The 13062-nt window shown below is 40.1% G+C and overlaps 1 protein-coding gene across 1 annotated transcript in view; it reads left to right on the top strand.

The window, feature by feature from the left end:
• The window catches only part of chd7 (chromodomain helicase DNA binding protein 7), a 277990-nt gene that overhangs the window by 110678 nt on the left and 154250 nt on the right, over positions 1–13062 (top strand). The window contains exon 4 of the mRNA XM_078540439.1: positions 3705–3840. Within this exon, the coding sequence (XP_078396565.1) occupies positions 3705–3840 (136 nt within the window). The remainder of the gene's footprint in view (positions 1–3704; positions 3841–13062) is intronic.

Below are 13062 nucleotides of genomic sequence, written 5' to 3'. Positions count from 1 at the left end.
TGTAAATTTTCTAATTGTCAATATCTAAGACTGAACATGAGAGACAGAGGCAGACAGTGTCTGTCCTCATCTTAATTTGCTAAATTTTATTTGCTTAAAAATTATACTTTAAGAATGGGCTTTTTGAGGTAAATGATATGGGAGGCGCAAGAAGAGAAAAAAAGGGTCCTGAGAGCAATGGGGTAGGAGGAAAAGCATGAGTGACAGGGAAGGGAGCCACTAAGGGCCTCATTTTCCCCACTATCTCACCAGAAAATGCAACCTGGACCTGTCAGTGGTTTTCTCCCTGTAACATCATACGACAGGGCCCACTACCTTCCATTTGACAGAAAAGAAGACGCCTAGAAGCTAAAGCACACTGGAGTAGCAAAAAGAGCATTAGACCATTGATCTAATAGCATATAACTTCTGCTAAGTATTTTTGGGAATGAACATGATAGACTTTTACATGCATAAGTTCATTGCGTTGATTTGTTTCCTACCGTTTATTGCCATATGGAAATTGGATGTGCTCGTTTAAGTGGACACCTGGTTAGGAGTACATTGCATTTTGGTTAATATGATGAAGTTAGACATGGGGGATTGGGTTTTGATGGAGGGGCAGGGAGGTGGGTTGTGCAGAATAACGGGGAGTAGATTCTGATTGCCATGTGTGCAAGTGAGACCATGGAAATATAGAGATGGTGAAATCAGGGTGACTGAGGATTGACTGTGCAAGGCTGAAGTGGTACCTTAATGGGAAACTCAGGATGGGGCTGGGGAGATCGGCAAAGGAGAATGAGGATTTTAAAGGAGAAGCAAAAGATGTGATGGGCCTGGTCTTGATATTATAAAAAACATATGGAGGCATGGGCCACAGTGCTTTCAACAGATTGACAAAACATCCAAAACTTCATTTTATGCAACAAATGGTTAGGATTTTTAAAATTCTATCATGGAATGAGGGCCTCACTGGCAAGGCCAGCATTTGTTGCCATCCCCAATTGCCCTAAACTGAGTGGCTTGCTAGCAGCCATTTCAGGGCAGTTAAGAGTCAACCACATTGTTGTGGATCTGGAGTCACATGTCAGCCAGACCAGGTAAGGGTGGCAGATGGGACATTAGTGAACCAGGTGGTTTTTTTTTTTACAACAATCAATGATAGTTTTGTGGTCACTATTACTGAGATATTACTTCCATATTCATTAATTGAATTCAAATTCCACCAGCTGCCATAGTGGGATTTGAACCCATGTCCCCAGAGCATTAGCCTGGACCTCTTGATTACTAACCCAGCATTAGCACTATGCCACATCTACCCTTGGATTGCAGTGCCTCTGGTGTTGGTGGGAAAAGATTCAACTGTAGCTTTCAAAAAGGAATTAGATAAATACCTGAAGGAGAAAAATACTTGATGGAGAAAATATTGTAGGGATATGGGGAAAGAGCATGGAACTGGAATGGAAAAGAGCTGACACAGACTCAGCAGGTCTAATGGCGGCCTCCTGTACTGTACCATTTTATGTATGCCTGAATGATTTGAAATGATGAGTAACAAAATGTAGGATTACTTGATCGCTTTTTCTTGGTGACCCTAGAGGCTGCTGATTTTAGCAGGAAATGCTCGTGTGTTTATGAATATTTATAAAAACAGGCCAATAGAACTGTCATTATTTTGTAAATCTAACTGGATTTATTTCTTGACATTTTAACTGAGAGAGCTCACAGAGTTGCCTCTTAATCTGTGAAGTTCTTTCAGCCCTTGGAAAGGAATGGAATGTATTAAAACTGGCATAAAAATACTGCATTCTCAATTCCTGGGCTGGTGATATTTTTATTTTGAAGGAAGAATGATAATTCTTGAGCTGTAAATTTAACTTGCTCTTCAATGGCAAGAACAGTTCAAATTCATGCGAACTTTCTTTCTTCGGCTCCTTTATGTTTTGTGACCATAACAAGCTTTTTGCACTCCAATGTTTCTAAGATGACACTCCATAATACCTCTGTTTAAATAGGGCAGTTTTCATTCCTGGAAAAGATGTATTTATCTTTGAATAGAATTAAACATAAATTGTAGTTATTGCTATTGGGTGCTATTAATTTTGTTCACTTTTCTAGCAATGGGTGACACTATATTCAAGATGAGATTTGCTTACAAATTAGAGCTGTCCTTAAGGGGTGGCTGGGGACAGAGGAGGGTTGAGGTCTGGGTCAAGTAAAGAGGTACTGAGAAAAGTGTGAGAACTTGGAGGAATTTCCATCTGCTAGACAGAAATAGTGTGAGGAATGCAAGTTCACAGGGAATTTGAAGGATTGTGTAAATCCTGTCATCATTGTGTTCACAAATATGCACTCATGCCAGCCAGCCTTGTTAACTTGATTCTCATTGTTCAAATAGGTGCAGTTTGAACATATTGAGTGTACTCAACTCTCTGAAAGGAGAGTGATTTCCACATACAAAATAAATGCTCTGCAAAATAACAGGAAAGGCACCAATGAATGCTGTTCTTCAAAATTGTCATGTGTGTTTCTTCTCTCCATCTTCCCTTTCCCTATCCGCCACTCATCACTCACACTCTTGTGCTTTCCTCTCACTCTTAGCCCATCTTTGTTGCTCACAGATATATGTTGACTTTGTTGTAAGGCACATTCTTAGTTTTGAATGAAGGAGGTGACAGATGCACAAACTTGGCAATACAGCATGTTCTTGAATTTCCCTGCCTTTCAGGAGTTTACCTCTGCCATCTCAGTTTCCCACCCTACATCTCACCCCCAGCTCCTTTCTTTTTAGGAATTGTTTCCTTCCAGATTGCTTGCTCAGACATTGCATAAGTTGTCAGTTTGGGTAGAATGTCATCGAGCTAGTCAAATGAAAGCCCAGTTATGCTTAACTCTTCTGTCCACACCCATGCACATCTTTTGCGGCAGGAGCTGTTGGATACCCATGTTCAATGGGAACTCTAGTGGAAGATTTTTAAATCCAATTGTAGGCAAATAATGCTAAAGCCAACTTAAGTACTCCATTTGCTGCACTAGCTCTGTCAATCGAGATCAGAAAGTTTACACGGGAACTTTAGGTTATTATTACTTCGTGCTGCATCCATGTAATGTGTTTACTAGCAAGGTTGTTGGGAAGTTCTGTCCATTTCTCAAAGATGTTAACTCATGCAGAGTACAGTTCCATGAGTGCTGGTAGCCTTTTCCTTGTCAAAATGTGTGCATAGGCAGGCTGGCAACAATAGAGGGGCTGTGGGGGAAGAGATAGGAAACAATAGGCAAGTCCAGAGAAACTGTGCCAATCCTGATCTGAAAGGCTCAGTTCTACAGTTTCTTGTACATTTACTATGAGCCATTGAGGGAGTTCTGTGCTTGTTTGATGCCTTAGCTGTTCTATTCAGAGGTGGATAGTTGGGGAACCTTGTACTGTGAAATTGTGCAGATTGAAAGAATTAGTAGGCTACACCTATAGTGATTGATCTAACTGTTGAGAGTCTCACGTGTTCAATTAATTAAGAGTAAAGTGAAAACAACAGAAATGCACGTAGGCTTCTAATTACCTAATTTCACTAGTTGATTGTGCCTTTGTTACAAATTTTGGATTAGTTTTTGTGGGGCAAAATGGGATTTCAAAAGAAGCTAATACAGACCTAAAATATTATTTGAAATATTATGAATGCTTTTGGTTACTGTTATACTGTATAGTAATAGATGTTAATATTTTGTAGCAACAAGAAAAATACACCAGAATCCACTGTTGGAAAGAAAAAAGGCAAAAGGAAACATGAATCTTCCCCTGAAAATTCAGATATGGACAAAACGCCACCTCCATCTCCACAGGAAGAGGATGAATTGGGAGTACAGGTAAATGCAGCTTCATTTATACAAGTATAAATTTAAAATTTTGGTTGAGAACCATGCATATAGAATACACGATTGCTTGAATATTATGACCTCCGTGTATTTTCGAATGGAATGATTAGTATACTGCTCCAAGTTGTCATTGATTTTAACTTCTGGAATGTTCATCAGGCAAAACATTTTCCAATGAGCAGTAATGGGTTACTGTAGATGGTCTGTGATAATAAATGGAAAACCTTGATGAAATTGGTGTTATGAATCAAATATTGTTTTGAAAACAAAAGCAAAATAGTGTGAATGCTGAAAATCTGCAATAAACAGAAAATGCTAGAAATATTTCATTGGTCAGGCAATATCTGTGGAGACAGAAATATTAAAGTAAGCTCATCAACCCGAAATGTTAACTGTTTTCTGACTCCACACATGCTGCTCGACATGCTAAATATTAGTATTTCCAGTATTCTTTGCTTTTATTTAAGGGCAGTATTATGTTTGTCTATTTTATATATTATGATATTGTAAAAAGTTGTTTGCCCATTTGTTCAAACAATTGAGTAAACTGGACAGAAATCATTAAAGTTATTTCCCCAACCAAATGTATTAAAAGTAATGCATGCTTCATTGGTTATAGTGGACAGTTATACCCTTTTCCAGTTTTCTTTTAAATTGTGCATGAAGGAACTACATGCAAATTTGCCACAATTTGACTATCTGAAAGAAGTTGATCTTCTGTCATGCAAATGAACCAATACTACATGTAGAGTTTGACTTCAATACCAAACTTAAGCATTTACTTTGAGTGTACATCAAAGGCTTGTTTATTTTCTATAAAAGGTTTCAGGGTATCCATCATGGGTGCTCCCTTCTTCGGGTTATCACATACGTAAGTTAAACCAGACAAATAAAATCAGTCCACTATTAAAGGTCTTTACATAAATGCAGAAATAGCTCATTTTGGTCCATCAAGTCCCATTCTTCTATATACCGTGTACAATGGGCTCTTATCATGGACTTGGTCCAACCTGCTCAATTTCCTAGGGAAGGCAACCAACTAAAAATAAATCCTGCCAACAATCATTGGTTTGACTTGGTGGTTGGACTGTCCTCTGAGACAGAAGGTTGCAGGTTAAAACTTCACTCCAGAACATAAACGCGTAATTTAGTTTGACACTTCACTGTATTTCTGAGGGAGTGCTATACTGAAAGTGCCATGTTTTGGATGAAGTGTGAAGGGATTCATTTTGGTAGGAAGAATTCGAAGAGACAATATAAAATAAAGGGTACAATTCTAAGGGGATGCAAGAGCAGCGGGACCTGGGTCAATATGTGCATAAATTAAAATTGACAGGGCATGTTGAAAGAGCTGTTAATAAAGCATATGGCATCTGGGCTTTATCAGTAGGAGCATAGGGCACAAAAGCAAGGAAGTTATGTTAAACCTGTATTTAAAAAAAAAACTGGTTCAGCCTCAACTGGAGTATTGCGTCTAGTTCTGGGGCACCACACTTTAGGAAGGATGTGAGGCATTGGAGAGGGTGCAGAAAAGATGAAGGAGAATGGTCCCAAGGATGAGGAGCTTCAGTTACATAAAAAGATCAGAGAAGTTGGGACTGTTCTCTTTGGAGAAGGTTGAGATGAGATTTAAAAGGTGAATTCAAAAGTGATATGGACAAAGTGGTCTGGAGAAACTGTTCCCATTGCTGGAAGAATTGAGAACCAGAGGGCACAGATTCAAGGTAAGAGGTAATTGGCAGGAGAAGCGATGGCAACATGAGGAAAAGCTTTTTTATACAGCGGGTGGTTAGGATCTGGAATGCAATGCCAGAGTGTGTGTTTGAGACAGGGTCAATTGGGGCTTTCAAAGGGAATTGGATCACTATCTGAAAAGGAAAAAAATTGCAGAGCAATGGGGAGAAGGCAGTGAAGTGGCACTCGGTGAATTGCCCCTTCAGAGGGCCAACACAGGCACAAACCAAATGGCCTCGTTGTGTGCTATAACCATTCTATGATTGTGTTAAACTGAGTCACTGTCTGCCGGTTCAGGTGGATGGAAGAAGCTCTATTTTTTTGGAATTGCTGGAGTATTCACACAGGTTCTTGTCCCACATAGGACATTTTGGGATCTGGGCAATATTGTAGAAAGAGCTAAATTAAAAGGTATTGCATCTGCTATAGTTGTACAAGGAAAGTCAGCAACGTGGAAGAATAAGCAAGCGTATCCAAAGAAATGCCTCGAAAAGCAGAAGATGGGTTTGGTGGTAGGGATGTCTTTGGAGCAGAAAATGATTTGAATAGAACAGAATGTGGTGACGAATATTATATCCCAAGAGGAGCAAGAGGGATGGATGGCCAAGATATGGGAATCAAAGTGGATGCCTTAAAGGATTCTAACTATTCTTTGACACTTTTGCATACAACTGTACTAAGTATAAAACACATTCATCTTCCCACATCACTATGTAGGGCCACAGATATTCTAATTTAAGACAGTAGTTTACATGTACTTCCTCCAACCTAATGTACTCTGTTGCTTCTGGCTTAGTGTGTTCTACATTGGGAGTCCAAAAGAAGATTGGGTGAATGTTGAACACTGCTGCTCTGTTTGCAGATATGATCCTTGCCTTCCTATTGCTTTGCATTTCAACTCCTAAGCTCAGTCTGACATTTCTGGCTTTTCCCTCCAACAAGCCCAACAAAATCTTCAAAAACAGTTCCTCATCTTTCACCTGGGCTCCCTTCAGTCCTCTACCATACACATCAAATTTACAACTTGAGCTCTTGGCTTTCTCTCCCATTGTCTTAAGTGATGCAGATTGCTGAAAACCAACATGCAGGAGGATCCTTTGTCTGAACAGATTGAGAGATGGGGGCTTCACTCAATGTTTCTGTCTTCTTGGGTGCTGGTGAGGCTGCTAGCTAATTCCAGCATTTTGTGTATTTCCTTGCCTTTCATTATGACTATTAGATTGTTCAGACAATTTCCACCAGTTTTCTTTGTAGTTTTTCCAGAGCCCTGTTTGTTTATCCTTCCTATTATGCTTCTTCCTCTCTCTGCCTTTTTGTTCAATTCCAGTGGAAGACTTGCGTACTTTCCAGTTCCCAGTTCTGACAGGTTTTACAGCACAAATCCTGATCTGTTGTGCCTATTTGCTGATGCAGATTAATCTGTATTTCCAGTATTTTGTTATTCATCCTGTTATCATCAAGACCATGTCACCTGCACAACCTGAGGAAAACCATTGCTGCATTTGCATGCTGTTCACTCACTACGTAGCATATTATCTCCTGGTAGAGACAAAAAAGATGTCAGTTCATGGAAATCTCTGGGATATTCCTCTCCAACTCCTTAAAGCAATTAAGCAAACTCCTGCAGACCATAGTTGCCCATGATCCAACAAAATTTTGACTGATTAGCAATTATCTTCTATAACTGGAGGTGTTCTCTCAGAACTTCTCAAATTTCCTTTTAAAGGACTGTAGTGATCCTATACTCACCAGCTACTGCATCATTTGAATGATCACATGCTTCTAAAATACTTCCTGGCAATGAATTCAATTCTGCTTACTGATTTTATAGGTGTCACTTCCTGCCCTGACAACTCTATCCATTTCAAATAATCTATGTAACCAAACTATATTCTATCTCTGTTTCTTAAAAAACTTCAGAAGTAACTCATTTAAAACAACATTTCTCTAAAGTAAATAACCCTAATTCCAAGAGCTGTAGCAGTTGGAATAAATGGTACAATGGCAGCATGAATGCAAAGTTGGCTGAGTGGCAGGAAACAGAGTTGTGGTGAACAATTGTTTTTGGACTGGAAGAAAGTATACAGTGGGGTTTCCCAGGGTTTAGCACTAGGATCACTGCTTTTCTTAATGCATCTTTGTACATCCAAGTCTAAGTAATGATGTCAAAATTTGCAGATGACGTCACAAAACTTGAAAGTATTGTGAACTGTGAGGGGGTTGGGGATCGACTTTGATGGACACAGATGGGTTGGTGGAATGGGTGGACACTTGGCAGATGACGTGGAGTAGGGTGGAGTGATGCATTTTGGTAGGAAGAACAAGGAAACAATATAAAATAAAAGGGTGAAATTCTAAAGTGGTGCAGCAGCAGAGGGTATGTGTGAACAAATTATTAAAAGTGGCAGGCAGGTTGAGAAAGCCATTAATAAGGCATGTGGGATCCTGGGCTTTATAAAAAGAGACATAGAATACACAAGTACAAGAAAGTTACAGTAAACCTTAAAAAACATTGTTTTGGCCTCAACAGGAGTATTGCACCCAATTTTGGGCACTCTGCTTTTGGAAGGATGTGAAAGCATTAGAATGGGTGTAGAAAAGATACGAAAATAGTTCCAAGGCTGAGGGATTTCAGTTACGTGGATAGGATAGGAACATGGGACTTAAGGGCAGCCCTTCAAGCCTGCTCTGCCATTCAATAAGATCATGGCTGACCTGGTGTGGTCTGAACTCTGCTTTTCCACCTGCCTCCCATAACCCTTGACTCCTTGTTATCAAAAATCTGTCAACTCTCTTGAATAAATTTAATGACCCAGCCTCCACTGCTTTATGAGGAAGGGAATTCCACGTACAAGTGATCCCGAGAGAAAAAAATTCTCATCTCCGTCTTAAACGGTAGACCTCTCATTCTTAAACTGTGTTCCCTAGTTCTAGTCTCTCTCACAAGTGGAAACATCCTCTTGGTATCTACCCTATCAAGTCCCCTCAAAATCGCATATGTTTCAATAAGATCACCTCTCATTCTTCTAAACTCCAGTGGGTATAGGCCCAACCTGTTCAACCTTTCCTCATAAGATAAGCCCCTCATCCCAAGAATGCGTTGAGTGAACCTTCTCTGAACTGCTTCTAACACAGTTATATCTTTTTTAAAATAAGGAGACCAAAACTGTGCACAGTATTCCGGATGTGGTCTCACCAAGGCCCTGTACAGCTGTAGTAAAACTTGCCTACTTTTATGTTCCATTCCCCTTGCAATAAATGCCAACATTCCATTTCCCTTCCTAATTGCTTGCTGTACCTGCATACAACTTTTTATGATTCGTGAACAAGGACACCCAGATCCCTCTGTAGCACCAAGTTCTGTGGTCTCTATTTAAACTGTATACTGCTTTTCTCCTCTTCCTGCCAAAGTGGGCAAGTTCACATTTTTGTACATTATACTCCTTGGAGAAGTTGAGGGGAGATTTGATAGAGGTGTTCAAAGCTGTGAGGGTCTGGACAGAGTAGATAGGGAGTAACCTCCCATTGACAGAGGCATCAAGACTAAGAGGGCACCAGTTAAGGTGACTAGTAAAAGAGCTAATGGTGACATAAGGAAAACTTTTTTTTACATGGCATGTGATTGGTATCTGGAGAGTACTGCCTGAGAGTATGGGGAGGCAGATTCAATCATGGCTTTCAAAAGAGAATTCAATAATTATCTGAAAAAAATTAGAAGGCTGTTGGGGAAGGGCTGGGGGGAGAGAGACCAACTGAGTTTTTGCAGAGTGCTGGCATGGACACATGGGCTGATTGCCTCTTCCTGCCCCCCTAATCATTCTATGATTCTGTGGTATCATTTTGGTCACTTGTCTTTGTGCTTTCTCCAGGGCCTTGTTATCCTTTACTATGTGCAGGGTGGGCACAATACTCCCAGATAACTGTACCAGAGCATTGAATCGGTGAAATATAGTACTATTTGTTTCATACTCAATGGTTGTAGCAATAGAGTCTGAAACCTGCTTTTCTTTAGGTGGTTTGTGCACATTTAGTGAGTGAAAAACTACAATTCGCAGTTTGTATTGTTGATTCATTTCCTTTAATGAGTGCACTTTCACTGTATAAATGGAATATTTTGAAAATATGTTCTTTCTTAGGTGGGCATTGCTGGCAAGGCCATCATTTATTGCCCATTCCTGGTGTCCTTGAGAAGGTGATGATAAGTTTCCTTCTTGGAACTGCTGTAGACCCTGTAGTAACGATACTTGCATAATACTGCTGGGGAGTTCCAAGATTTTGACAATGATAACGAAGGAATAGCGATATATGCATAAATCAAGATGGTGTGTGACTTGGAGATGGTGTTCCTGCCCTTGTCTTAAGTGGCAGAGATCATGGGTTTGGAAGATGCATTTCAGAAAACCTTGGCAAGTTTCTGCAATGCACCTTGTAGATGGTGCACACTGCAGATGTGATGAGTCGGTGATGGAGGGAGTGAATGTTTTTGGTGGTAATTGGGTACTAGTCACATGGACTGCTTTGTCCTGAATGGTGTTGAGCTTGAGTGGTGTTAGAGCTGCATTTATCCCCCCCCCCCCCCCCCCCCCCAAAGACCCTTGATTCCCTTGGTCAAAATTCTGTCAAACTCAGCCTTGAGTAAGTTTAATGACCTAGCCTGCACTGCTCTTTGGGGTGGAGATTAATGATCCCCTGAAAAAACAAGTTTCTCTTCATCTCGGTCTTAAATTGGAGACCCCTTATTTTGAAACTCTGCCTTCTTGTTCCAGATTTCCTCACAAGAGGAAACATCCTCTCAGCATCTACCTGTCAAGCTCCTCAGAATCTTATGTTTCAATAAGATAACCTATCATTGTCCTAAACTCCATTGAGTATAGGCCCAACGTGCTCAACCTTTTTAAATAAAACATATCCCTCAGTCCAGGAATCAGCCAAGTGAGCCTTCTCTAAACTGCTTCCAATGCAGATATGTCCCTCCTTAAGTAAGGTGACCAAAACTGCACACCGTACTCTGGGTGTGGTCTCGCCAGTGTCTTGAACAGTTGTAGCAAGACTTCCCTACTTGTACACTCCATCCCCCTTGCAATAAAGACCAACATTCCTAATTATTTGCTGTACCTGCATGCTGACACTTTGTAATTAATGTACGAGGACACCCAATTAACTCTGCACTGCAGCATTCTGCAGTCTCCCTGCATTACATAATATTGTTTTTCTATTCTTCCCACCAAAGTGGACAACTTCATATTTTCCCACATGAGACTCTATTTGTCAATTTTTTGCCCCACTCTCTCTCAACCTATCTATATCCCGTTGCAGACTTTTTGTTTCCTCACAACTGGCTTTCCTACCTAATCATATTGTCAGCAAATTTGGCTACAATACAGTTGGTACCTTTACCCAAGTCATTAATGTAGATCATAAATAGTTGAGGCTCTAGCACTGCGGCACTCCACTAGTTACAATTTGCCATCCTGAAAATGACCCATTTAACTCTACTCTCTGCTGTCTGTTAGCCAGTACTCTATCCAAGCTAATATATCACCATACCACCACCACCACCACCCCCCCACCCCCCGCTGAATATCTTTTGGAAATCCAAATACACTACGTCTACCGTTTCCACTTTATCCACCCTGCTTGTTACATTTTCAAAGAACTTTAATAAATTTGACAAGCATAGTTTCCCTTTCACAAAACCGTGTTGATTCTGTCTGATGGTATGATTTTCTAAATGCCCTGATACTATCTCTTTAATAATGGATTCCAGCATTTTTCCAATGACAGACATTAGGCAAATTGACCTATGGATTCCTGCTTGCGATCTCCCTTCATTCTTGAACAGAGAAGTTACATTTTTGGTTTTCCAATCCAATGGGACCTTTGCAGAATCTAGGGAATTTTAGAAGATTACAATAATGCATCCATTATCTCTGCAGTCACTTCTTTTAAGACCCTTGGACGTAGGCCATCAGGTCTAAGGCACTTGTCCCATTAGTTTTCCCATTACATTTTCTCTAGTGAGAGTGATTTTAAATTCCTCGCTACCTTTTGTCCCTTGCTCTTCTATTATTCCGAGGATGCTTCTTGTGTCTTGTACTGTGAAGACGGATACAAAAGACTTGTTTAAAACCCCTGCCATTTCCTTGTTTCCCATTATTAATTCCTTAGTCTCGCTCTCAAATGGACCGATGCTCACTTTAGCAACTGTTACTTTTTATATACTTATAGAAGCTTTTACTGTCCATTTTAATATTTTATGCTAGTTTCCTCTCTCACTCCAATTCCTTCCCCTCTCTTTTTAGCCATTTTTTGCTGGTTTCTAAAACTTACTCAATCTTCTGGCCTACGACTATTCTTCTCAGAATTTTATGCCTTTTTCGATTTGATACCACCCTTAACTTCCTTAGTTAGCCATGGATGGTGCATCCTTTTGGTAGAGTCATTCTTCCTCAATGGAATATATCTTTTTTGAGAGTTACAGAATACTTCCTTAAATGTCTGCCACTGTTTCTCTACCATCTTACCTTTTTAACCTATTTATGCAATCCACTTTAGCCAACACCATCTTTGTACCCAGGTAATTGTTTTTATTTAAGTTTAAGACACTAGTTATGACCCGTGTTTTTTTACACTCAAACTGAAATTCTGCCCGGTTATGATCACTCCTGCCTAGAGGATCCTGTACTATGAGGTCTTTAACTAATCCTGTCTCATTACATATTACTAGATCCAAAATCGTCTGTTCCTGGTAGGTTCCTGAATGCATTATTCTAAGAAACTGTCCCAATATGTTCTATGAACTTATCCTCCACAGTAACTTTGCCGATTTGATTTGTCCATTGGATGTAAAGATTAAAGCCACTCGTGATTATTACAGTGCCTTTCTTGCAAGCCTCCATTATTTCTTGATGTATACTCTCCTACTGTGCAACCACTGTTATTGGGTCTGTAAACTTCTCCCACTGTTGAGTGACTTCTTTCCTTTGCTAATTCGCATCTCCACCCAAACTGATTCTACATCTAGACCTTCTGAACCATGATCATTTCACACTATTGTATTGATCTCATCCTTTATTTACAGAGCCACCTTACCACCTTTTCCTTTCCTCCTGCCCTTCCGAAATGTCAAGTGCCTTTGAATATTTAGGTCCTAGCCGTGCTCACCTTGCAACCATGTCTCTATAATAGCTATCACATCATACTCATTTATTTCTACTTGTGCTATCAGTTCATCCATCATCAAATGGATGCTGCAAGCATTCAGATAAAGAGCCTTTAATTCTGTCCTTTTACTGTTTTGCCTACTCTGACCTTATTTGCTGGCACAATCTTATGTTTGTGTGCTCTGCCCCTTCCTGTCACACTCTGACTATCGTTAACCTTGCACTATTGCCTTGTCATTTCTTTAACTTTCCAAATCTCCCCTCACGTGAGCCCTCTTCTCCCCCCCCACACCCCCCTCACTATTTAGTTTGTAGC

The sequence above is a fragment of the Cetorhinus maximus genome, chromosome 4 (assembly GCF_964194155.1).
Source record: "Cetorhinus maximus chromosome 4, sCetMax3.hap1.1, whole genome shotgun sequence".
Classification (NCBI taxonomy): Eukaryota; Metazoa; Chordata; class Chondrichthyes; order Lamniformes; family Cetorhinidae; genus Cetorhinus; species Cetorhinus maximus.
The sequence above is the reverse complement of the archived record's forward strand: the minus strand, read 5'-3'. Positions and strand labels throughout refer to the sequence as shown.